The following is a 27,432-nucleotide window of genomic DNA, read 5'->3' as shown; positions in this document are numbered from 1 at the left end:
ACCGGTCCCCGTACCGGTGGTTGGGGACCACTGACCTAAAGGATTCATAGCGTCTCGATGACCAAAATTTACCAAACAAGTTCACTTTAAAAAATGTTATCCTGTAAGTGATTCTGGCAGTCATTTTCCATGATATCAAACAGTTTTTTTTACAATGGGTAGATAACTAACTGTACTTGGAACGCCCCCTTTCCATCAACCAACTAGATATGTCGCCCCCTCTTGGTGTGACGTCATGTAAGTAAGTAAGTACCAATGATTATCACACACACACACACACTAGGTGTGGCGAAATGATTCTCTGCATTCGACCCATCACCCTGTCATGTCTGTATTATCATGTTTTGTTTTAAGTCATGTTTTGTTTAGTTTCTGTCTTTTCACTCCCTTGTCTGGTCACCATAGCAACCATTAGTTTTCACCTGTCACGTCACGCACCTGTTTCACGTTTTGAGTCACGCACCTGCTTTCACTAATCATGTCCATAGTATTTAAGTTCAGTGTTTTTCAGTTTGTCTTTCTGACGACCTCACACCACATTTATGCTCTGTCCATTGTTTCATGTCCATGTTCACGCTGCTCCTTTTTTTGTCCAAGCCAAGTAAGTTTTTGTTCCATGTTAATAATCTTTTTGTTTTTCATAGTTTATTCTCCGCCACTGTGCGTGCTATTCATTTGTACTTTTTGCTATAGTCTTTTGGTTTCATAGTTTATTATCCGCCACTGTGCGCGCTTTCATTTATCCCTTTTTTTTGATATATTAAATTGATATATTAAAACCCGCCATGTACCTTAATTCCCGTCTCGCCCGTGCCAACTTTCCGTTGCATCCCGGAAAAGCAAACACCCAAGACCCAGTCCTGACAGTAGGTCGTCAGCAGACCCGCTTTTCCGCAAGTAAGTTGGCCGAGTTGGACAATGTGGATGAGGCTTCTTGGGCGGTCCTGTGCGCAATGGAGGAGGAAACGCGGCGCTACTCCTCCATGGAGTATAGAGACTTCATTTGGACCCAGGACGACACAGCGTCACCTCAGCCACGGAAGCGCCGCCAAAGACGAAGGACGTCAGGAAGAACTTCCGCGAGCCTGCAGGACACGCCGCTCCCACATGCCCTTCCCCCTCCGGGCGGAAGCAAGCAGCAGCCAGCCCGGCTTCCCCATGATGACATCACAGACCAGGATTTTTTTTTCAACTCTTTTTCTTTTGAACACCCGCCTCCAACAAAAGACACTAATGGCATGTCTTTGATAAAACATTATCAAAACATGTTTTTAGAAATCAGGTCTAGTCAGTCACAGCCATCCCAATTTCATGCCCCGCCCCCCAAGACTCAAGTCCCGCCCCCGTCACAATTTCTTTCTTTTTTTCCGCCCACACAACCCCAGGTGGGGGATAAAGAAAAATATTGTGGCCAAAATAAAGGGGAAATTTCTGCCCTCCCCCGCCCACCCCTGCAAAGAGTTCCAGACCGCAGGGAGCGCGTCTGGTATCCGCCCCTTGAGGGGGGGGGGGCTGGGGTCGGGAGCTGTGTAGGTGGGGTGGCTCTGCATCACCATGTCAAGCCACAGCCTCCCTCACGGCCGCCACCACCAGTCTACCGACCTGTCAAACCACAGCCTCCAGCACGACCGCCCTCACCAGTCTTCCGACCCGTCAAGCCACAGCCTCCAGCACGACCGCCCTCACCAGTCTTTTACCATGCCAAGCCGCAACCCCCAGCTAGACCACCTCCACCTGCACCAAGGCTAGCACCAGTAGCTGCACCACGGTTAGCGCCAAGGCTAGCACCAGAGCCACGGCTAGCACCTGTCGTTGCTCCACGGCTAGCACCAGTAGCTGCACCACGGCTAGCGCCAAGGCTAGCACCAGAGCCACGGCTAGCACCTGTCGCTGCTTCACGGCTAGCACCAGTAGCTGCACCACGGCTAGCGCCAAGGCTAGCACCAGAGCCACGGCTAGCACCTGTCGTTGCTCCACGGCTAGCACCAGTAGCTGCACCACGGCTAGCACCAAGGCTAGCACCAGAGCCACGGCTAGCACCTGTCGCTGCTTCACGGCTAGCACCAGTAGCTGCACCACGGCTAGCGCCAAGGCTAGCACCAGCTCCACCACGCCAAGTTCCACGGTAGACTCCAGTACCCGCACCACGCCTAGCCGCATCATGCCAAGCTCCGGTACCAGCTCCACGCCGCCAAGCACTGCCTAGCCAAGACCAAGACCCTCCACGCCAAGTCCAAGACCAAGACCCTCCACGCCAAGTCCAAGACCAAGACCCTCCACGCCAAGTCCAAGACCAAGACCCTCCAAGCCAAGTCTAAGACCCTCCACGCCAAGTCCAAGACCAAGACCCTCCACGCCAAGCCCAAGACCAAGACCCTCCACGCCAAGCCCAAGACCAAGACCCGCCATGCCAAGAGCCGCCATGCCAAGACCCACACCAAGACCAAGACACGCCATGCCAAGACCAAGACCCGCCATGCCAAGACCCGCCATGCCAAGACCCGCCATGCCTAGACCCGCCATGCCAAGACCAAGACCAAGACCAAGACCAAGACCAAAACCCGCCATGCCAAGACCAAGACCCGCCATGCCAAGACCTAGACCAAGACCAAGACCCACGCCTAGACCAAGACCAAGACCCACGCCGAGCTTCGCCGCCGGACGCGCCACACCGAGCTTCGCCGCCTGACTTGCCACGCCTGCCAAGTTGTCGACGCGCCTGCCTCCTCGTCGGCCACGGATATGGCCGCTACCTGGTCGCCCACCACGCCAAGTGCGCCCACCTCCCAGTCGGCCACGAATGTGGCCATTCCCTGGGCGCCCGCCTCGCCTGCTGCAGCGGCGTTCCACTCGCCGCCGCCACCTATCTCTGCCCCGGTGGATACGGGGACACGTGGTCTGGCGACCCACCGCCATGTCCCCCTCCCGCCCTCCCATGACTTTTGTTAAGTTTTTTTTCTTGGACATCTGGTATCTGTCCTTAAGGGATGGGCTCTGTCATGTCTGTATTATCATGTTTTGTTTTAAGTCATGTTTTGTTTAGTTTCTGTCTTTTCACTCCCTTGTCTGGTCACCATAGCAACCATTAGTTTTCACCTGTCACGTCACGCACCTGTTTCACGTTTTGAGTCACGCACCTGCTTTCACTAATCATGTCCATAGTATTTAAGTTCAGTGTTTTTCAGTTTGTCTTTCTGACGACCTCACACCACATTTATGCTCTGTCCATTGTTTCATGTCCATGTTCACGCTGCTCCTTTTTTTGTCCAAGCCAAGTAAGTTTTTGTTCCATGTTAATAATCTTTTTGTTTTTCATAGTTTATTCTCCGCCACTGTGCGTGCTATTCATTTGTACTTTTTGCTATAGTCTTTTGGTTTCATAGTTTATTATCCGCCACTGTGCGCGCTTTCATTTATCCCTTTTTTTTGATATATTAAATTGATATATTAAAACCCGCCATGTACCTTAATTCCCGTCTCACCCGTGCCAACTTTCCGTTGCATCCCGGAAAAGCAAACACCCAAGACCCAGTCCTGACACACCCTTGATCACCCCAGAACTGAAGCCCATTTCCCCGCATAGAAAGTGTGGATAAAGAAATATAAAACTGTTATTTTTTATCACCTAATTGCATGTTTTTTTTCACTCTGGTGGTTCATGATTACTTCAAAACTGATATGGTGAATATTATGAGCAAAGAATAGATGTAAAGAATGGCCATTTCTAGACTTCCCTGCTCTTTCATTGCCTCCTCGTGCTCTTTCAGCATTTCCTCTAGCATCTTGAGGAAAACATCAGTAGAAAAAGATACAAAATAAAATACTTGCAGCTTACCTTTTTTTATCTCGTTTATAATCGCCAGGTCTGCACTTCTTTCTGTTTTTTTGCAGGTTCTGTGTCAGTCTTTCTCACTTTGTGGGTGCTCCTGATTTTTTGGTATCGCATTGAGCTTGAGTCTTTTCATTTTTTTCCATCCAAACTCTGACCAAAATCTTCTTCTTTCAAGTCATTGTCGTTAAAATGTGGCTGCAAATTACACTCTTCTCGTTTAGTTCGTCCCATTTTGCGTGAGTGAATTTGACAGGAGAGGTCCATACCTTCCTCATTTGGAAATGTATGCAGGCTGACCCAGCAGGCACGAGACATTAAAACAACGTTGACAACTTGTTGAATTAGATCCTGACGTTGAGCAACTGAAACGTAACGTTGAGACATGCTTTTTGATGATGTTCAATCAATGTTGAGTGATCTGACCATTGAATTTTGGTCATTTTCCAACCAATATTCTACAACACAAATACGTTGAAACAACATGCTTTTTGACGACGTTTATTCAATGTTGGGTTCTGACGTTGATTTGACCATTGAAATTTGGTAATTTTCCAACCAATGTTCTACAACACAAATACAACGTTCAAACAACATACTCTTTGACGACGTGTATTCAATGTTGGGTTCTGACATTGATTTGACCATTGAATTTTGGTCATTTTCCAACCAATATTCTACAACACAAATACAACGTTGAAACAACATGCTTTTTGACGACGTTTATTCAATGTTGGGTTCTGACGTTGATTTGACCATTGAAATTTGGTAATTTTCCAACCAATGTTCTACAACACAAATACAATGTTCAAACAACATACTCTTTGACGACGTGTATTCAATGTTGGGTTCTGACATTGATTTGACCATTGAATTTTGGTAATTTTCCAACCAATATTCTACAACACAAATACGTTGAAACAACATGCTTTTTGACGACGTTTATTCAATGTTGGGTTCTGACGTTGATTTGACCATTGAAATTTGGTAATTTTCCAACCAATGTTCTACAACACAAATACAACGTTCAAACAACATACTCTTTGACGACGTGTATTCAATGTTGGGTTCTGACATTGATTTGACCATTGAATTTTGGTCATTTTCCAACCAATATTCTACAACACAAATACAACGTTGAAACAACATGCTTTTTGACGACGTTTATTCAATGTTGGGTTCTGACGTTGATTTGACCATTGAAATTTGGTAATTTTCCAACCAATGTTCTACAACACAAATACAATGTTCAAACAACATACTCTTTGACGACGTGTATTCAATGTTGGGTTCTGACATTGATTTGACCATTGAATTTTGGTCATTTTCCAACCAATATTCTACAACACAAATACAACGTTGAAACAACATGCTTTTTGACGACGTTTATTCAATGTTGGGTTCTGACGTTGATTTGACCATTGAAATTTGGTAATTTTCCAACCAATATTCTACAACATAAATACAACGTTGAAACATCATGCTTTTTGACGACGTGTATTCAATGTTGGGTTCTGACATTGATTTAACCATTGAATTTTGGTCATTTTCCAACCAATATTCTACAACACAAATATGTTGAAACAACATGCTTTTTGACGACGTTTATTCAATGTTGGGTTCTGACGTTGATTTGACCATTGAAATTTGGTAATTTTCCAACCAATATTCTACAACATAAATACAACGTTGAAACATCATGCTTTTTGACGTTTTTTTTTTATCAATGTTGGGTTCTGACGTTGATTTGACCATTGAATTTTGGTCATTTCCCAACAAATATTCTACAACATAAATACAACGTTGAAACAACATGCTTTTTGACGACTTGTATTCAATGTTGGGTTCTGACGTTGATTTGACCTTTGAAATTTGGTCATTTTCCAACCAATGTTTTACAACACAAATACAACGTTGAAACAACATGCTTTTTGACGACGTTTATTCAATGTCAGTTTGTGATGTTAATTTGACCTTTGAAATTTGGTCATTTTCCAGCCAATATTCTACAACACAAATACAAAATTTAAACAACATGCTTTTTGACGACGTTCAATCAATGTTGGGTTCTGACGTTCATCTGACCATTGAATTTTGGTCATTCTCCAACAAATATTCTACAACACAAATACAACGTTGAAACAACTTGCTTTTTGACGACGTTCAATCAATGTTGGGTTCTGACATTGATCTGACCATTGCATTTTGGTCATTTTCCAACCAATATTCTCCAACACAAATGCAACCTTGAAACAACATTCTTTTTGACGACGTTTATTCAATGATATAGGCTCCAGCGCCCCCCGTGACTCCAAAAGGGACAAGCGGTAGAAATGGATGGATGAATTGAGGTTGTGACGTTAATTCGATCATTGAAAGTTGGTCATTTCCCAACCAACAACGTGGATCCAACATTGGATAGCAACGTTGTCTCAATTTACAAATACAACTATTTTGCAACGTTGCTTCAAAGTCAGTTTTAAAGGACATGTATGTATAATCAACGTTGTATCAATGTCTTGTGCCCGCTGGGGTTCCTTTGTTTTGTTGTTTTGATACATGGCTATATTATCAAATTCTTAGTAAAGATACCATGATTCGGGATGAAGATACTCCCAAAACACAAACACAATATGAAATTGCCCACATTTTTGAGCAAAAAGTAGGCGTTCCCAAATGTGCAGTTAAAAAACAAGCCTAAAATCACTATTGTGTTTATTTTACCTGTCAACATAATTTTTTTGGTCCAGAATTACGAAATAATAAGTGCCAATGTTGTCAGTACTAGATGGACCCTTTTAAGTTGTGTTGGTCCAAGACGTTTTAAAAAAAAATGAACATTCTTCAATGGTCAAGTCAAAGGTTGAAGCCTCAACTTGTTTCAGACAACACTACGTATTAGGTGTATTACAATCTATGGTTGTAAAACCCTGGTACAGAAATTCAATTCCTGATTTTGTGTGAAATCTTACTTTAAACTTTCTTTAATTAAAGCTGAAAGTTTTGACTACTATCACATCTTGATTGTTTTATTTCACACCCATTGTGGCGGTCTATGAATACTAAAACCATTTAAGTCTGCGCTCTGCTGTTTCATTCTACTTTTTGTACGTGCGCTCTGAGCAGCCTGATTAAACTATCCAATAGACTAATGGGATATTAGCAGGCGGCGGCAGTTTAATTAGAAAAAGGAAATGCAGACATTATTGAGAGTGATGGATCTTTTTGTCATGTTTCCAGCTGGAATCAGACCTTCTCTAAAGACACTGATCAGGACCGCATGGCTGTTACGTCAGCCTGAGCTCTTCCTCACACCCGCCTGTGACTTCCATATGAGATTCCGCAGCACCGAGCAGAGCTGGCCCAGACTTTCGACTTCCCGCCGTTATAAAAAGGAGCGGCTATCTCGGCCTCGGAGCAGCTCTAGTGGTAGTGGTGTTGGTTTCTGCCCACAGCCATGCAGGTGTCCTTCGCGTGCACAGACCATGGGCTGAAGGCCCCGCGTAACGGCGAGCACAGCAAGCAGAACACCACCAGCCCAAACACCACCAGCCAGGCCCGGGCTCGCTTCCGCACCGTGGCCCTGATAGCCCGAAGCCTTGGCTCCTTCACCCATCGCTACCACCACAACCTCAAAGAGTCCACCGCCAAGCTCACAGGCATGAAGTATAGGTATGTTGTTGTTGTTTGTCTTCCTGGTAATTTCTTGCCAATACAACCAGAACTGAAGATGGTTGCACTGTTGGGAGAAAATGAATCGGAAAGCTTGATTGTGAAAATGAAGACGAGCGGCAACAGGCGTTGAGTGGGATGATGTGGGTGAGTGTCCACGTTGTCTGAGAGACAAGAACAATTATTTTTAGAGGACGATCTTTTGGCAGCTTTGTATGATTATTCAACACATGATATGGACTCGATGAACTACAATCTAAAAAGGACTACGTACAGTCGCGATCAAAAGCTTACATACAATTGTAAAGAACATAATGTCATGAGTTTCCAATAATTTCTACAACTCTTATTTTTTTGTGATAGAGTGATTGGAGCACATACTTGTGGGTCACAAAAAACATTCATGAAGTTTGGTTCTTTTATGAATTTGTTATGGGTCTACTGAAAATGTGACCAAATCTGCTGGGTCAAAAGTATACATACAGCAATGTTAATATTTGGTTACATGTCCCTTAGCAAGTTTCACTGCAATAAGGCACTTTTGGTTGCCATCCACAAGCTTATGGTTTAATTTTTGACCACTCCTCTTGACAAAATTGGTGCAGTTCAGCTACATTTGTTGCTTTTCTGCTATGGACTTGTTTCTTCAGCATTGTCCACATGCTTAAGTCAGGACTTTGGGAAGGCCTTTCGAAAACCTTAATTCTAGCCTGATTTAGCCATTCCTTTACCACTTTTAACATGTGTTTGGGGTCATTGTCCTGTTGGAACACCCAACTGCGCCCAAGACCCAACCTCCGGGCTGATGATTTGAGGTTGTCCTGAAGAGGTAATCCTCCTTTTTCATTGTCTCATTTAAAGCACCAGTTCCATTGGCAGCAATACAGACCCAGAGCATAATACTACCACTACAATGCTTGACGGTAGGAATTGGTGTTCCTGGGATTAAAGGCCTCACCTTTTCTCCTCCAAACATATTGCTGAGTATTGTGGCCAAACAGCTCAATTTTTGTTTCATCTGACCACAGAACTTTCCTCCAGAAGGTCTTATATTTGTCTATGTGATGTCAGATGGCTACAAAAAGCGCCTTATTGCAGTGAAACTTGCCAAGGGACATGTAACTGTCATGTCTGTGTGATCATGTTTTGTTTTCGTCATGTTCGGTTTTGTTTTTGGACTTTTTGTGCACTTTTGTTTTGTCACCATAGCAATCATTAGTTTTCACCTGTCACGTCACGCACCTGTTTCACGTTTGAGTCACGCACCTGTTTTCACTAATCATGTCTGTAGTATTTAAGTTCATTGTTTTCAGTTTGTCTTTCTGGCGACATCCGGATTCATACTCCTGTCACACTCTGTTTACCTCTGCGCACTTCATAGTCCATGCCAAGTAAGTTTTTGTTTATTAATGCCACAGTTAGTGTTTTTGTTTAATTGTTCACAGTTTCTGCCTATGTGCAAGTTTTGTTTTCAATAGCCTAGTTTTGTACCTCCGCCATTGTGCGCGCTTTTCGTTTGTTCCTTTTTGATATATAGTGTTAAAATAAATCATGTATTCACCTTCACGCCACATCTGGTCCAAATCTTTTGCACCTCAGGAGAACAAACCACGCCACAGTCCCAGTCGTGACAGTAACCAAATATTAACATTGCTGTATGTATACTTTTGACCCAGCAGATTTGGTCTTATTTTCTGTACACCCATAATAAATTCATAAAAGAACCAAACTTCATGAATGTTTTTTGTGACCAACAAGTATGTGCTCCAATCACTCTATCACATAAGAATAAGAGTTATAGAAATGATTGGAAATTCATGACAGCCATGACATTATGTTCTTTACAAGTGTATGTAAACTTCTGATCGCAACTGTATGTGGAAATCCACAGTGTTTACATTTAACAGCAATAAACAACTAAATTTTAAATTTAAAAAGAATTAAGCATTTTATATTTTTTTTCTTCCAAGTAAATATCACAAAATTTATTGTTGCTAGGCAGAGTAGTCCCTGTAAAATAATGTGCAGAAATGACAGGGAGATCGGTCAGGTTCAGATATTGAAGGATATGGAAAAAAAAAAGATTTTAACACATACGTTTTGCAATTACTGTAAAAATAAGTAACACCTACTTGGCAGTGGTGTGCCGTCAGGGCCAGCAAGGCCGTCTCTGCTGGCCTAACATAACCAGAAATCCTGATCATTATTAAAGATAAAACTCATTTTTAATTTACTTTCCCTAAATATCTAAAATTATTCATATTCTCTTCATGTCATATTATGCTCCTTCCAGTGCTGTTTTTGTTAGGTTAGAGCTTGTATCCAATCAGAATTCAGCTAGCTTATGTTGCCATGCTGTACCAAATCTGCCCCAGGGCCTTCAGAATCAACAATGTCTGTGCACTGTAAGTGAACGTGCACATACAGTTGATAGATAATTGCTATAGCCAATCAGATCACAAGTTTTTGTCAGTACGGCCTACTAGCATGGCCTCACGCTGTAATTGGATGCTCACTTGGGAGTCCCAAGTGAGCATCCAATCGCAAGTTGCGAAAACAGGAAGTGGCATCGAAGCCATAGAAAGCCACAGAAAACTTGCCGGTACAATAACCAGGAAGATAAAGTGTTTGTCTTACGCCCAGTAATCCGCTGTGGACAGATGAAGCCAAGCAATGCAGGTTTAGCGAGCGGTGTGCACTCTCGCCAAGGAAATCAATATTTGGCAGGCAATCACATTTTGGCACAACACCGGCGGTGAAATGGTTTGCCCGCCACTTTCACACAAATCAAACGACTACGAGCGGTACCACTGGCTTATACGGCGTCGGATGGGTGCTACAAATTGTGAGTTCAAATGTTTTATTTCGTTATTTTTTCATGTTTCACTATGTAAGTGACGATAAGCATGTCATTTATTTAATATATTACAGCAGAGGTCTTCAACAGGGGGCCCGCCACCCTAAGGGGGTCCGCAGAGGTACTGCAGGGGGGTTGTGAAATATTTGGTTGATTAGACTTTTATTAAAATATTTTTTACATTCTTCACTTTTTTTATTTTCTCGCAACTATAGATCTCTTTAAATAACATTAACATTTATCCAACACAATGTAGCTGTCAAGGACTGCTGTCGGTCTTGACTCAAGGAACAGATCCCAGACATCCCCAAAGAGGCCAACAGACGACAGGGATGGGTGGGAGGGAGTTTGAAACGAGGCAAAACATTTATTTGATTCGGCCATCAGTGCCAAAATCTTGTCAAGCCTCTCTGCCATTGAAATCTCTACGGGGTTCGTATTTGGCTCGATGATTCTGTCAGGGACTGCGGTCGGTCTTGAACCCCAAGATGTAGAGCTGGCAGGCGTAGTGCAGGAAAAATGACTTTAATGTCAAAAAACAAATAGTGCAACTGGTAAGTGCACATGCAGGGAAACCAGGCGACAGGATACAATAGAGCCCTGACTGGAGGGCGAGGCAGGCATAAATAATAGCCTGAATGGCAATTGCAACCAGGTGTGCCAGTCTGCCAATCAGGGACAGGTGAGGGAAACGAGCGCTCAGGGAGACATGCAGGTAATGGAACCAAAATAAGAGCGCTGACAGGAAATAAACACAAACACAGAGGAAAACACAAACATAATCAAACTGTCAGTGACAAGCCTGACAGTAGCGTAGTTTACAAAGAGCAGTCACATGGGCCTGCTACGAACTGGATCTTGCCGGTTTAAACAAAAAAAAACTATATTATTGTATTTATGTTAGCATTTAAGATAGCTAGCGAATAGTTGCCTACTAGGAGTTCCGATTACCCCGCCAGTTTCCAGCTCACGGTTAGCAACGCAAGCTGCCAACTAGCAATTAGCACTCTAGCCGCGATTAACGGACGAGTTGTCAGCGAGCGATTAACGCGTCAGTTGCCAGCGAGCAATTAGCCGCGCAAGCTGCCAGCTCGTGATTGTCAATTTAGTTGTAAGCTAGCAATTAACGCACCAATTGTAAGCTAGCAATTGGTGCTCTAGTTGTCAGCTGGCGATTAGCGCACCAGTTGTCAGCTAGCAAATTAGCACTGTAGCTGTCTACTAGCAATTAGTGCACCAGCTGTCAGCTAGCAATTACAGCACCAGTGATTAGTGTGCTAGTTTCCAGCTAGCTATTAGTGCCGCTATGCCAAATTGTTTGAAAATCTTAGATACCTTTCGGACAAGTTTATTCAAAACTAAATTTTATACAAGACATATAATTATAGGCAGGAAAAGGGGGGGGTAAAGGAGACGGATTCTAGGGGCCCATGACACTGTGTTGGGGGCCCTGTAAAGATTATTTTTATGGGGCCCAAAATCCCTAGCGGCGCCCCTGATTAGAGGGTCCCTGCTCCATCTGTTTGGGTGTCTCTGGCTTGGAAAACATTGAAGACCTCTGCATTATAGGATTAAGAAATGCAAAAAAATGTAGCTACCAATAATCAATGTAGCAAATTACGACTTTTTGTAACTATGGTACCTTTTTTAATTTAATAATTTGTTAAATATTTTATAATTATTATTGTAATCTATACAAACATTATATACAGCATGTGAGTGTATTATACCTTTTATGTCATTATAACATTTGCATTATCACAAATACATTTCATTACTAATTTGTTTATATTGCCTTGCTCTATAAACATACATACATACATAACACAGCGGTTAACTTCTTTCTACGAATGTTGAAATGCCATTTCCATAGTACTAAAGATTAATAGAGTAGGTCCTTATCTATTTTCAAAATGATTTAGAAAATGTTGAATATAAAATTGTTGGCACTTCGCATTTAACATAGAGAAAGTAAGATTTAGGGGAGTAAAGCTACATAGTAATTATGATACAAACTCTCAATTGAGTAGCTGATTTACGTAACAGTGTAGTGTAGTGGACCAGTACAGTGGACCTCTCCATGTGTGCCCGAGTGGGAGTTGTAACAAGTAAACACTCTCTTATCAATGAGTGGGCTCTCCACTCGGAACAACGCCATCGTCTTTTAGAGCCAGGAAGCGAAATGACTTGAGCGAATGGAGGACACGAGATTGCTGTTTGACACAATTTCAGACAAAACCAAGTAACAAGTGAGGGACTTGGGTCAGCTGACCAGAAAAGAAAGCCATCAGCAGAATGCGAGCAGATTGCGTGCAAAGTGGATGAATGTGTAATAAGCTTCTGCTGGTCACACCATCTCATCTCGTTTCCATAACAACATGCAAACAACAGACGTCAATCTGTTTCCAGCACTAAATATCACACCATGATGCATTGCATTAAATGGTTTAGCACACAAAAAAATCCTAGTACTACTGTACATAGTGGTTTTCTTATAATAGCTTATTGATGACATTACGAATTAAAATGATCGATAAACCATGATAAATTACTTAAACCATGTACTGTCAAATGCTAAATATAAAAAAGAAAGACCATGATAAAATCCCAAACCGTTCCTTAGAACCAGGGGTGTCAAACTCCTTATAGATCGGGGTCCACATGGAGAAAAAAATACTCCCAAGTGAGCCGGACTGGTAAAATCACGGCACGAGAACTTAAAAATAAAGACAACTTCATATTGTTTTCTTTGTTTAAAAATAGAACAAGCACATTCTGAAAATGTACACATAATGTTGTTGGGGTTTTTTTTTTACACTTGCATGTTGCGGTTAATAGTATTCTATCTTTATTTGTCGTTACTTATACTTTATGAATAAATTATGTGATAATGTTCATCAGTCAACTCATTAGTGTTCATTTTCAATCTATCAAGATAAAAAAATTATACCAAAATCAAATTACAGTATGTTATTTATGCAGTTTGATCATTTTCCTCATGTGGTTTTTTTTTTTACATATGTAGCATTATCTACAAAGATACAAAGAATTGTTATTGCGACATCTTGTGGACACATTTAGAACAGCAGTTTCTTTCATTCAAAAAATTTGGGCTCATTTTTATACTTAGCACACTCATCCTGCGGGCCGGATAAAACCTGGGCCGTAAGTTTGACACCCCTGCTTAGAATAATGTATTGTGTAACGTAATGCACTGATTTACTTGGTGGCAAAGCTTAGCTCCATCTACTTTGAATACGACCAATGTATGATCCTGTAACGACTTTGTATCGGATCGATACCTACAGTTGTGCTCATAAGTTTAACGGGCTCTGTACCGTGGATGTCGTTGTGGCTTGTGCAGCCCTTTGAGACACTTGTGATTTAGGGCTATATAAATAAACATTGATTGATTGATTGATACGTTTACATACCCTGGGAGAATTTTTTATTTCTTGGCCATTCTTCAGAGAATATGAATGATAACACAAAAACCTTTCTTCCACTCATGCTTAATGGTTTTGTGAAGCTATTTATTGGCAAACAACTGTGTTTACTCTTGTTAAATCAAAATGACAAAAGAAAGTACCCAAATGATCCTGATCAAAAGTTTACATACCCCAGTGACTTTGACCTGATAACATGCACAAAAGTTGACACAAACATGTTTGAATGGCTAATCAAGGTTCCAATCCTCACCTGTGACCTGTTTGTTTGTAATTAGTGTGTGTGTATAAAAGGTCAGTCAGTTTCTGGGCTTCTGACAGACCATTGTATCTTTCATCCAGTTCTGCACAGATGTTTCTGGATTCTGAGTCATGGGGAAGGCAAAAGAATTGTCAAAGGATCTGTGAGAAAAGGTAATTGAACTGCATAAAACAGGAAAGGGGTATAAAAAGATATCCAAGGAATTGAGAATGCCGATCAGCAGTGCTGATTAAGAAGTGGAAAATGAGGGATTCAGGTAGACCAGCAAAGATTTCAGCCACAACTGCCAGGAAAATTGTTCGAGATGCAAAGAAAAATCCACAAATACCTTCAGCTGAAATACAGGACTCTCTGAAAAATTGTGGTGTGGCTGTTTCAAGATGCACAATAAGGAGACACTTGAAGAAAAATGGGCTGCATGGTCAAGTCGCCAGAAGAAAGCCATTTCTGCGCAAATGTCACAAAGTATCCCGCTTACATTACACCAAACAGCACAGAGACAAGCCTCAAAACTTCTGGAACAAAGTAATTTGGAGTGATGAGACCAAAATGTAACTTTTTGGCCACAACCATAAATGTTACATTTGGAGAGGAGTCAACAAGGCCTATGATGAAAGGAACACCATTCCTACTGTGAAACACGGAGGTGGATCACTGATGTTTTGGGGATGTGTGAGCTACAAAGGCACAGGAAAGTTGGCCAAAATTGATGGCAAGATGAATGCAGCATGTTATTAGAAAATACTGGAGGAAAATGTGCACTCATCAGCCCGGAAGCTGCGCATGGGACGTTTTTGGACATTCCAACATGACAATGATCCAAAACACAAGGCCAAGTCGACCTGTCATTGGCTACAGCGGAACAAAGTGAAGGCTCTGGAGTGGCCATCTCAATCTCCTGACCTCAATATCATTGAGCCACTCTGGGGAGATCTCAAACGTGCAGTTCATGCAAGACAGACCAAGAACTTACAGGAACTGGAGGCATTTTGCCAGGAAGAATGGGCAGCTTTGCCATCTGAGAAAATAAAGAACCTTATCCACAACTACCACAAAAGACTTCAAGCTGTCATTGATGTTAAAGGGGGCAATACACAGTATTAACAACTGGGGTATGTAAACTTTTGATTAGGGTCATTTGGGTACTTTCTTTTGTCATTTTGAGTTGAAAAAAATTAAACACAGTTGTTTGCCAATAAATAGCTTCACTCAACCAGTAACCATGAGTGGAAGAAAGGTTTTTGTGTTATCATTCATTTTCTCTAAAGAATGGCCAAGAAATCATAAATTCTCTCTGGGTATGTAAACTTATGAGCACAACTTGTAAATGTGTGGTATCATCCAAAACTAATGTAATGTATCAAACAACAGAAGAATAAGTGATTATTACATTTTTAACAGAATTGTAGATAGAACATGTTAAAACAGGAAGTAAGCAGATATCAACAGTAAATGAACAAGTAGATTAATAATCAATTTTTACAGCTTGTCCTTTATAATGTTGACAAAATAATAGAATGATAAATGACACAATATGTTTCTGCATACTTAGACTTAGAGACTTAGACTTAATTTTATTGTCATTCAAATTTTAACTTTACAGTACAGATAAGAACGAAATTTCGTTGCATTAGCTCATGGTAGTGCAGGATAAAAGAGCAATAAGGTGCAGATATAAATAAATAGATTACTGTACAGATAAATATATTGCACTTTTGCATGTGCATCCACATTTATGGATGTATGTTGTATTCAATGTTCCCTCTAATTGTTCATGTGTGTGAGCAAACACAAAAACTCCCTGAGCATTCAGTGGAGCACATGTGAGCAACATCACACGTGGCAATACCAGCAGCACACCTGTCTCAAACCAATCTTTTATAATAACACTCAAATGAGAGGAGTCATTTTCATGAGATTATTTTGTAATATTAGTGATTTGGCCCACTTGTAATGAAAATAAAAGAAATCTTGTTTTTCATAAGCTATGGATTAGTATTGTACAATATGTCTGGGTGGGGGTCCTGCTTTGGAAATCATTGGTACCCCTTTCAGAGATCACATTTAGTTCCCCTTAAACATCCTCATGTTGCACAATGAAATGTAAACATAGGATGAAGTGTGCATTCCTGTAACTTTCTCTAGTAACAGCATTCCATGATTAATATCAATAAATTAACATTAATAATAAATGACAGTAGAATAAGCACACGTATGACTGAGGAGTCATAGTGTAACTTTGTGTGGTGTTTGAGTTGTCCGACTTTTTGTGTGGCCATAAACGCACCAGTGGCTTAGTGGTATGCGTGTTGGTGACAGATGACAAGTTGCTTTTGGCCTGGTTTGTATGGCAGAAAATGACTAGTTCTTCGAGATAGAAGTTTTTTACTCATGTTTTTGGTGTGGTTATGGCCGAATATAAACAATTTTGCTCAATAAAGTGATCGATATAATTCCTGTCCTCGAAGCATCTCGATAGACATTACAATAATTGAACGGTGTTCAATTGAACGGTGTTGACGAACACCGTTAGGGCCACTTGTTGTCACTGTCACTCCGAGTTGCATTGCAAAATTACATTGTTTATTTTGTTTAGAATTTAGATGGGATTTGATTTGGTGCGCGGCATATATTTGCTGTGCGCAGAGGATGCTTGAGCAGTGCGCAATTGCGCAGGCGCGCACCTTAGAGGGAACGTTGGTTATATTGTCTTTATATTCCAGCGAGTTAATTCGTTTTGGGGGGGAATTGACGGGTTATGATGCGTTCAAGAGTCTGATGGCCTGAGGTAAGAAGCTGTTACAGAACCTGGAGGTTCTGTTACAGAACCTGCAGGTTCTGCTACGAAGGCTGCGGAACCTCTTTCTAGAGCAGTGGTTCTTAACCTGGGTTCGATCGAACCCTAGGGGTTCGGTGAGTCGGCCTCAGGGTTTCGGCGGAGCCTCCACCGCGGAGGTCAAGACACACCCCACTCATCGTGTAAATAAAAACTTCTCCCTATCGGTGTATTACGGATACCCCCAAACAATGTTCCCTCTAATTTTACATCTGATTTGCAGGTGTGTAATTTGTTGTGAGTTCATGCACTGTGTTGGTTTTGTTCTTTGAACAAGGTGATGTTCATGCACGGCTCATTTTGTGCACCAGTAAAAAAAAACATATAACTTTGTCTGGAATTTGAAAAAAAAAACTAATAATAATTTATTTTTCACTAAAGAAGGGTTCGGTGAATGCACATATGAAACTGGTGGGGTTCGGTACCTCCAACAAGGTTAAGAACCACTGTTCTACAGTCCAGCAGTGAAAACAGTTCTTGGTGGGGGTGGGAGGAGTCTCTACAGATTTTCTGAGCCCTGGTCAGGCAGCGGCTTTTTGCGATTTCCCGGATAGGAGGAAGAGGAGTCCTGATGATCTTTTCCGCCGTCCTCACCACTTTTTGTAGAGACTTCCAGTCTGAGGCATTGCAGGCTCCAGTTCAGACAGAGATGCAGTTGGTCAGTAGGCTCTCTATAGTGCCTCTGTAGAATGTGGTGAGAATGGGGGGAGGGAGCTGTGCTCTTTTCATCCCGTGCAAAAAGTGCATGCACTGCTGAGCTCTATTTACAAGAGCTCCGGTGTGTAGGGACCAGGTTATATTGTCAGTTATCTGCACCCCCAGGAACTTGGTGCTGCTTACCATCTTCACTGCTGTGCCGTTGATGATACATCAGCAGACTAATTAGGAGCCTTTGTTTGTTTACTTACTACGAAAAGAAAAGTTGTCTAGTATGTTCACTATTTTATTTAAGGATTAAATTGCGATAATAAATATATGTTTAATGTACCCTAAGATTTGTTGTGGCCCCTTTATTTAGAAAAGTATCGAAAGGCATCGAAAAGTATCAAAATACATTTTGGTACCGGTACCAAGATATTGGGTTTTAAGGGAAACCCAATTAAGAATACCAATGTCGCCATTATTTTTTTTGCAATACCTTCCAAGATAATTGTTTTTAGTGCGTGGACCACATTTGCTGGAAAATCTCCTCTTCCCTATTCAAAACAAACAAACAAAAACATGCAACTTGTCTGCAAGACGAGCCTGCGCGTGGTTGGTAGGCGTGCATACTGACGCCGCACTAATGTATTTGCACAGGATGTGCGAGACGCAGTGGGAGCATCCGAAGGCGTAGCGAGTCAAAGTGAAAAGAAACGGAGCATAAACTAATAATACCACCACCTGCGGCGTTTTTTGTTGTCATGACGACCCTAAAAATAGTGCCGCTCCGACTGCGGGGTCCCTCACTCGCAATCCTTCCGAGGTTGTTTGACCTTTTCTTGGTCATGGGATAATACATGCAGCCCAAAGCAGAGACATGCTGACCAACGATGCTGCCTTTTAGTCTTTGACGTCCATCAGGGTAATAAGGAAGGAGGCACCTTTATGCTGTACACTGTAGAATCTTCATCAAGCCTTCTCCTGCTGGAAATATAACGCTTTTGTCCGCCATGGTTGGATGTGATGTTTGTTTTGATGCAGTTGACTGTAGGTGTGTGCATGAATGCCTGCCTCTGCTTGACTGCGCTTGTGTGTGTGCACGGACAGAGCCCATCATGCTTGATGGTGTGTGCCCTGACAAACTGCTTTACACAGTGCAGGAGGCCATGGTGGGGTTTCTTTTTCAAATGTGTTTCGTATTTAATACAGAGCAGTGGTTCCATTGCCAAACTAGACTTATGTCTGTCACATAATCCTTACAGCAAATACAAATTTGGCCCGTTGCCTCATTCCGTTTGGCCCGCCAAAGGGTGGCGAGCAAATGTAATACATATTAGGGTTGTTTCGATACCAATATTTTGGTACCAGTACCGATACCAAAATGTATTTCGATACTTTTCTAAATAAAGGGGACAACAACAAAAATTGCATTATTGGCTTAATTTTAACAAAAAATCTTAGGGTACATTAAACATATGTTTATTAATGCAATTTAGTACTTAAATAAAATAGTGAACATACTAGACAACTTGTCTTTTAGTAGTAAGTAAACAAACAAAGGCTCCTAATTAGTCTGCTGACGTATGCAGTAACATATTGTGTCATTTTAATTCTATCATTTTGGCAACATTATAAAGGACAAGCTGTAAAAATGTACTATTAATCCATTTGTTCATTTACTGTTAATATCTGGTTATTTTCTGTTTTAACATGTTCTATCTACACTTCTGTTAAAATGTAATAATCACTTATTCTTCTGTTGTTTGATACTTTACATTAGCTTTGGATGATACCACAAATTTAGGTATCGATCCGATACCAATTAGGTACAGGATCATACATTGGTCATAATTTAAGTCCTCATGTGTCCAGGGACGTATTTCCTGAGTTTATAAAAATAATATGGATTTTAAAAAAAATATCGACCTAATCATAGTAGTATCGACTAGATACGCTCTTGTACTTGGTATCATTACAGTGGATGTCAGGTGTAGATCCACCCATGGCTTTTGTTTACATTGTGACGCCGGTGAGCTATTGTATCCTCTTACGGTGTTTAGCTATTCCTCGTCCTTCAGTGATAATGATACTTGTAAGAAATGTACTTTATTTGTCGCCATGAAGGCGAGGACTAGTGATTTAGAAGTCGCTAAAACACTGCCGATTGCGGTTGGACATTAGCCGCTAACTAGCTAGCCATGTCTTAAAGGACCTCTTTCTGAGGGCGTTTCAGTGTTATAACATTACCTTTTATCTTTTGTTTTTAGGCCAAAATGCGTCCATTCTCCCTTTTCTGTCTACACGCTGTGTCTGCTTGTAAGTACTCCGTGTGTGTGCGCTGCCGAACATGCTCCTCTGCTCGCAAAACCAGCAATGTCATGACATGACGACAACGCACCGTTATGCCTGTTAAAAAATTTTTTTTTTTAAATATATGATGAACTGGTACTTTTCAAACAGAGTATAGTACCGTTTTTGATTCATTAGTACCGCGATACTATACTAGTACCGGTATACTGTACAACCCTAGCTGTGAGGGCATGAAATAATGAAGTCAAGTCCAAACATACTTTTGGAGAATTGGACACTGCACAGTTAAAATCGCATTGCACGTCCTTTTTGGAGGTGCAACTCCACCTTATGAGATATAATGACATACTTTCTGTGGGTACTGTATGAGCGCTTACTGCTCTCTTGATGTTTTTTTTTTGGGGTTTTTTTTAAGCATTCACTGAATTTCTCAACATACTAAGTCAAGCACTTCAGATCTGCCCACATGTTCTTCAACAGCACATCAACCCACAGGCCAGCAGCTCTGTCTCTGCCTGAAATACAGCTACATGGTGTGGGGGGGGATTTCTAGCATTTCCCCACACACACGTCACATTGTTGGAAGAAACATGTTGCGAATAGTGTGAATAAATAGAAACAAAAGCACATACTCGACCAAAGTGTGCAATGTAGGTTAGCATTACTTAATAAAACCATCTCCACATACATTGTTCAACCTCATGTTTGACACCTGTCATACACTGTAGAGCCAAAGTTGATAAATGTTATAAGTGTGTGAACATGTGGGATGACCAAAACGGGACAAATTAGGACTGCTGCCAAATGTGGAATCTGTGCCAGATTTCTTTTTAAACTGACATTATAGAGTACAGTGCTTCCTCACTTAAGAGTGCTCCAACTTAAGAGTGTTTTGTGTTATGAAGCAACATAGGGGCCCCTAAATAACCATTTAAAGAAGCAATCTTTTAAAAGTTCTAGGGTTGTACTGTACCGCGATACTAATGAATCATATTCGGTATTATACCGCCTCTAAAAAGTATCCGTCCACCACCCACCCGCCCGCGTCATCGTCACATCGTGACATTGCTGGTTTTACGGTCAGAGGAGCATGTTCGGCAGCACACACACACAGAGTTTTTACAAGCAGACACAGTGTGTAGACAGAAAAGTGAGAACGGACATTTTGGCTTAAAAACTAAAGATAAAGGTGAAGACATAACACTGAAACACTCTCAGGAAGAGGTGCTTTAAGACATGGCTAGCTAAAGTCCATCCGCAGTGTTGTAGCTACTTCTAAATCATTAATCCTTGCCTCCATGGCGACAAATATAGTACGTTTCTTGCAAGTATCATTATCACTGGAGGACAAGGAATAGCTAAACATGCTTCACTACACACCGTAGTAGGATACAATAGCTCACTGGCGTCACAACGTAAACAAATGCCATGGGTGGATCTACACCTAACATCCACTGTAATGAGACCAAGTACAGGAGTGTATCTAGTCGATACTACAATGATTACATCAATATTTTTTGGCATCACAACATCTTCTTTCGTTTTTTAAAAATATATATATTATATCCATAAACTCAGGAAATATGCCCCTGGACACATGAGGACTTTGATATGACCAATGTATGATCCTGTAACTACTTGGTATCGGATTGATACCCAAATCTGTGGTATCATCATACATTAGTGACTACATGAATAGAAAGTAGATCAGATACACACACACACACACACACACACACAAACACACACACACACACACACACACACATTACTTGTTTCCAGCGTGTGCATCTAAAAAAGGTCTAGAAGTTTTGTTCAGGATTGATGTTCCTTCTTTTGAATTATTTTCCTTGGCCCTAGTGTGCGAATGTGAGTGTGAATGTTGTCTGTCTATCTGTGTTGGCCCTGTGATGAGGTGGCGACTTGTCCATGGTGTACCCCGCCTTCCGCCCGATTGTAGCTGAGATAGGCTCCAGCACCCCCGCGACCCCGAAGGGAATAAGCGGTAGAAAATGGATGAATGGATGGATGGTTTTATTTCGTTATACTTCTTACTTCATTTAGGTTTTTAAGACTGAAAATATGAACATGAAATGAACATCACAAAAGTATAATCCCATTGTGTATTTTACATTATTCATTTCCATTGTGTATTTGACATAAATAAAATGGGTTTTATGTTAATACATTGACACAATAAACTACAGATGTTCATCCATGTAGAAATTAAACAACATTCACATCAAACATTGCACACACTGTAAGTGACTCATCACAATTAAACATAAGGTGTGGCGGCATCGACCTCTACTGGTCAAATATAGCACTGCATTTATTACACGCGATTTAATTGCCAGAATCACTCTCAGACAAAAAAACAACACGACCACCAATACAAAAGACCTCACCAAGTCAGCAATTTCTACACAAAAAACCCTAAATATCTTAAAGCACAATATCTACTTACAAAAATTTGACCCAGATTTGTGATGAAGCTAACGCATGTGGATTTCTACCGTTGTTGCTGCTCGTCGAGAACACTGTGTCCCTCGTTTAAAAGGTCTGACAGGACTCAAGCACAGTCGTTGTTTAAAGTCCGATTTTGGAAATTTATTTGTTTTTTTTCAGGGTTTTACTCACCCCACTGCTGCTTCACTGTGACACAAATGCCTCGCTGTTGCCCCCTGTAGGTAGTGGTGGGAATACTGCATCCATGAGCAACCCGAGTACCGTATTGTCTGTACCATAGGGCGCACCGGATTATAAGGCGCACTGCCGATGATCTTTTTTCATACAAAAGGCGCACCGGGTAATAAGGTGCATTAAAAGGGGTCATATTATGATTTTTTTTCTAAATGTAAAAGACTTCCTTGTGGTCTACACAACATGTAATGGTGGTTCTTTGGTCAAAATGTTGTATAGATGATGTTTTACAGACCATCTTCAAGTCGCTTTCTGACAGTCGCTTCAGGGGGCGGTCTTATTTACGTGGCTCATCTTCGACAGTGTCTTCTCCCCGTCATCCTTGTTGTAGCAGTGTAGCGTGCAAGGACGGGAGTGGAAGAAGTGTCAAAAGATGGCGCTAACTGTTTTAATGACATTCAGACTTTACTTCAATCAATAACGGAGCAGCATCTCCTCATCTGGAAACAACAATAACAACGCTGTAAATGTGTCCTGTGAAAAAACGTCCGACCGGAACTCTTTAATAACTAAAGTTCCTTGGTTGAATTATATAAACTCACTACACCGGTATGTTTTTAGCACTTTCATGGTGAGTTTATTGATAGATATTAATAAGAACTTTACACTACTTTATATTAGAAATGGCAACAGTAGAGGATGAATGTCCCATAACAAGAAGATAGAGAAAAAGAAGAAGCTTATCGACTACGGTGGTTCCACGGACTAGAGTGGCGGACTTGCGCAAATTTTCAGGAGTTATGCAGATTCCAAATACAGATCAACAGGTACCAGGAGGTAAGAAAAGTTGAAAAAGTTGATTTTGCATAATATTGTGAAACAAAACACCAGATAATATGTCTGCTAGTAGAATAGAATAGATTAGAATGCCTTTTATTGTCACTATACACAGGTACAGTGAGATTAAAAGCAACTCCAGTATCAGTGCGACGGTCTACAAATATGCAAAACATAGGAAGGAAAGAAAATAAAAGTAGTGCAAAAGGAGGTAAGGTACACAGTCCAGTCCTGAGAACGAATGTTCTGAATGCGTTGTTTAAATATTATACTATATACATATATAAAGAAGCATTCAGACTGTGGGTGGAAAGTAAAAATTGCACACAGAGAGGTGCTAAACTATAAAATCAGTGCCTATGAGAGTTCACCGTGGTTATGGCTTTAGGGAAAAAACTGTTCTTGAGTCTGTTTGTCTTAGACCTGATAACCCTGTAGCGCCTTCCTGGGGGCAGCAGGTCAAACAGGTCAGAGCCAGGGTGGGAGCTGTCCTTGATAATGTTGGTAGCTCTGCTGAGGCAGCGGGAGGTGTAAATGTCTATCAGGGAGGGGAGAGGGCAGCCAATGATCCGCTGTGCTGCCTTTACCACTCTCTGGAGCCTCTCCCAGTCTGCAACGATGCAGCTGCCGTACCATGCTGTGATGCAGTATGTCAGCAGGCTCTCAATGGATGAGCGGTAGAAGGTCAGCAGCAGGTTGGAGTATAGGTTGTACTTCTTGAGGACTCTCAGGAAGTGCAGCCTCTGCTGAGCCTTCTTAGTGATGGCAGTAGTGTTCTCTGACCAGGAGATGTTGTCAGAAATAAGGACACCAAGAGACCAGAAGGTGTGGACCCTCTCCACACACTCACCCTTGATGTAGAGGGGGGCCTGGTCAGTGCTGTGTTTCCTGAAGTCGATGACGATCTCCTTGGTTTTCTTGGTGTTCAGAGCAAGGTTGTTCTCTGAGCACAAGTCTGCCAACTTCCGGACCTCCTCTCTTTAGGCTGCCTCGTCCCCCTTTAAAATGAGTCCGACCACCGTAGTGTCGTCCACGAACTTCACTATGAAGTTGTTGTTGTGGGTCGGACTGCAGTCATAGGTGTAGAGGCAGTATAGAAGAGGGCTCAGCACACAGCCCTGTGGGGAGCCGGTATTCTACGTGCGGGTGGAGGAGAGGTGGGGCCGAGTCGCACAGTCTGGGGCCGGTTGGAGAGAAAATCCTTAATCCAGGCACAAGTGGGAGGGGGGGGGCGAGAGTGTTCAGTTTTGTAACGAGGATGTCCGGTATTATTGTATTAAGGCAGAACTGTAATCCACAAAGAGCATCCGGACGTAGCTCTGCTGTTGCTCCAGGTGGCATAGAGCAAAGTGAAGAACCACAGTGATGGCATTCTCAGTGGATCTGTTCGCCCGATATGCAAACTGGTAGGGGTCGAAATCTTGGGGGACATAGTCCTTAATGTGCTGTAGAACCAGCCTCTCGAAGCAGTTCATGATTACAGGGGTGAGGGCCACCGGGCGGTAATCATTCAGGGTGGTGATGGGAGACTTCTTCGGCACCGGGATTATTATGGCTGTTTTCAGGCAGGACGGGATGACTGCCTGGGCCAGGGAGAGATTGAAGACCCTGGTAAAGGTGGAGGTGAGCTGGTGGACGAACGCTCTGAGCACCCTGCCAGGAACTTCGTCATGGCCAGCAGCTTTCCTGGGATTCACTGCCAGGAGCACCCCTCTGACATCATGCTCCTGTACAGTCAGTGGGGTGGTGGAGGAGCCTGGAAAGGGTGGGGGCAGAGCTGGAACAGATGAGTGCTGCTGTGGTCTCTTGAAGCGAGCAAAGAAGCTATTTAGCTCCTCTGCCAGCGGCGCACTCAGGTCTGCTGTTGATACATCACAGCCTCTGAAGTTGGTGATGTGGTGTATGCCCCGCCACACATCTCATGAGTTGTTGCTGGACAGGTGGCACTCTATACTCATCCTGTGGTCCCCCTTAGCTTTTTAATTCCTTTCTTCAGGCCAGCTCAAGCAGCCCTGTACAGAGCTCTGTCACCTGACCTGAAAGCAGCGTCTCGGACCCTGAGGAGTGAGCGGACCTAGCTGGTCATCCGGGGTTGCTGGTTAGGGAAAACCCATGTGATTTTATCGAAAGTCACATTACCGATGCAGAACTTGATATAGTCCAGTATCGTTCCTGTGTAAGTTTCCAGATCCTGGTGTTCAAATAAGTCCCAGTGTGTACGGCTGAAACAGTCCTGTAGGTCTGACAGAGCATTTTCAGGCCAGGTTGTAATAGGTGCCATTTTGTGGTCCTCATACACACACACTATAGTAATACTTGTATCCCTGACTACGGCAGCCGTAATGGGCCGACAATCCATCAAGCGGTGCGGCTTCAAAGTCATACCTAAAATATTTTGACAGATTTTTGAGTGCCGTGTGTAATGTTCTTTATTTTCAATGGAACATTTAAAGTTTTGGTGTTTGTTATTGGCGTCATATTGCAGTCTACACATATCTCTTATGTGTGACTGCCATCTACTGGTCACACTTATCATCACACCATGTACCAAATAAAATTGCTTCGAGGTCGGTAAGCACAATTAGAATTGTTCCGTACATTAAGAGCACCGGGTTATAAGGCCCATTGTCGATTTTTGAGAAAATGAAAGGATTTTAGGTGCGCCTTATAGCCTGAAAAATGCGGTAATGGTTTCATCAAGCCTAATTGGGTGATGTTCGGCAGGCCAAATGAAAAGCTTTGGCAGGCCTGATTTGGCCTGTGGGCCGCCAGTTAAATGTGTCCTGCTGTCATCCCCTATTTGCCATTCTTTGTCATACAGAATGTTTACGCGTAGAGGGCGTGTGATGTGCTTAGACTCGAGGCTTGGACTCGCAGCTCCATGGAAGCCTCAGTCTGCTTGCTTGTGTCGCTCCCACTTCCTTTTGATCCACCGCTGATTTGCTTTTCCCTTGTTGGATTCCATCTATTCATCTCAAACTGTAATCATTCCCCCTGCTTTTTAAGAAATCATGATTAGGACGCCCATATCTGTTGGCTGCTGGCTCTCATGAGCACATGGGGGCCTCCATTAGGGATGCTGTGGGAACCAACCAGGTGGGTGTTGTCTAATCCTGTCTGCCCATCAAGGTTGTTTTGTGTGGCTTTGATTTGTGGGCAATAATCCCCCTGAGGGAGTTAGGAGCTTTATCTGTTTACTTACAACCTTGACTAAAAAGTTTGATGGCAAATATTGATTTGAGCAATCCCGAGTGACGAAAACAAAGACAAAAATGTTTTTCTTCTCATCTATTGTGGGAGGCAAGATTTGGGCACAATAACACAGGCAGATGTTGATGTATTGTCTATTTCAGCAGAGGATTTCACAGAGTAAGAAGCTCCATGCTGTACAGCAGCATGCTGGATGCTCATAAGTGGTGACAGGTTTGTGTGAGTGGGCGTCATCAAGTGACTCATTTGTCATTTTTCTTGGAGGCTTCTTTCGGGTGCCGTCCAAACACGAGGGACTGAGACACACTTGCTGGCCTGCAAAGTTGTTGTTGTCTTAAGTTTGCACAGTCAACTTGTCCTTCAGTTGGCATGCTTCCCTCCATTCCATGCAGTATTTATATGATCTACAATATTATCACACATCTTTACATACATACATGTATATACAGTGTGTGTGTGTGTGTGTGTGTGTGTGTGTGTGTGTGTGTGTGTGTGTGTGTGTGTGTGTGTGTGTGTGTGTGTGTGTGTGTGTGTATTATATATATATATATATATATATATATATATACACATATATAAAAGGCAGCACGGTGCTACACGGGTTAGTGCATGTGCCTCACAATACGAAGGTTCTGAGTTCAATCCAGGGTTTGGGATCTTTTTGTGTGGAGTTTGCATGTTCTCCCCGTGACTGCGTGGGTTCAATCCGGCTTCCTCCCACCTCCAAAGACATGCACCTGGGGATAGGTTGATTGGCAACACTGAATTTGCCCTAGTGTGTGAATGTGAGTGTGAATGTTGTCTGTCTATCTGTGTTGGCCCTGCGATGAGATGGCGACTTGTCCAGGGTGTACCCCGCCTTCCGCCCGAATGCAGCTGAGATAGGCT

General features: G+C 42.3%; 1 protein-coding gene across 6 annotated transcripts in view; it reads left to right on the top strand.

Moving 5' to 3' along the window:
* Positions 1-27,432, top strand: part of kcnab1b (potassium voltage-gated channel subfamily A regulatory beta subunit 1b) — a 159,317-nt gene that overhangs the window by 39,838 nt on the left and 92,047 nt on the right. For all 6 annotated transcript variants that reach the window (XM_072915175.1, XM_072915178.1, XM_072915179.1 and 3 more), the window contains one exon: positions 7,070-7,501. In XM_072915175.1, coding sequence (XP_072771276.1) covers positions 7,287-7,501 — 215 coding nt within the window. In that variant the 5' untranslated portion in view covers positions 7,070-7,286. The remainder of the gene's footprint in view (positions 1-7,069; positions 7,502-27,432) is intronic.

This window comes from Nerophis lumbriciformis, linkage group LG19, assembly GCF_033978685.3.
Source record: "Nerophis lumbriciformis linkage group LG19, RoL_Nlum_v2.1, whole genome shotgun sequence".
Classification (NCBI taxonomy): Eukaryota; Metazoa; Chordata; class Actinopteri; order Syngnathiformes; family Syngnathidae; genus Nerophis; species Nerophis lumbriciformis.
The sequence above is the reverse complement of the archived record's forward strand: the minus strand, read 5'-3'. Positions and strand labels throughout refer to the sequence as shown.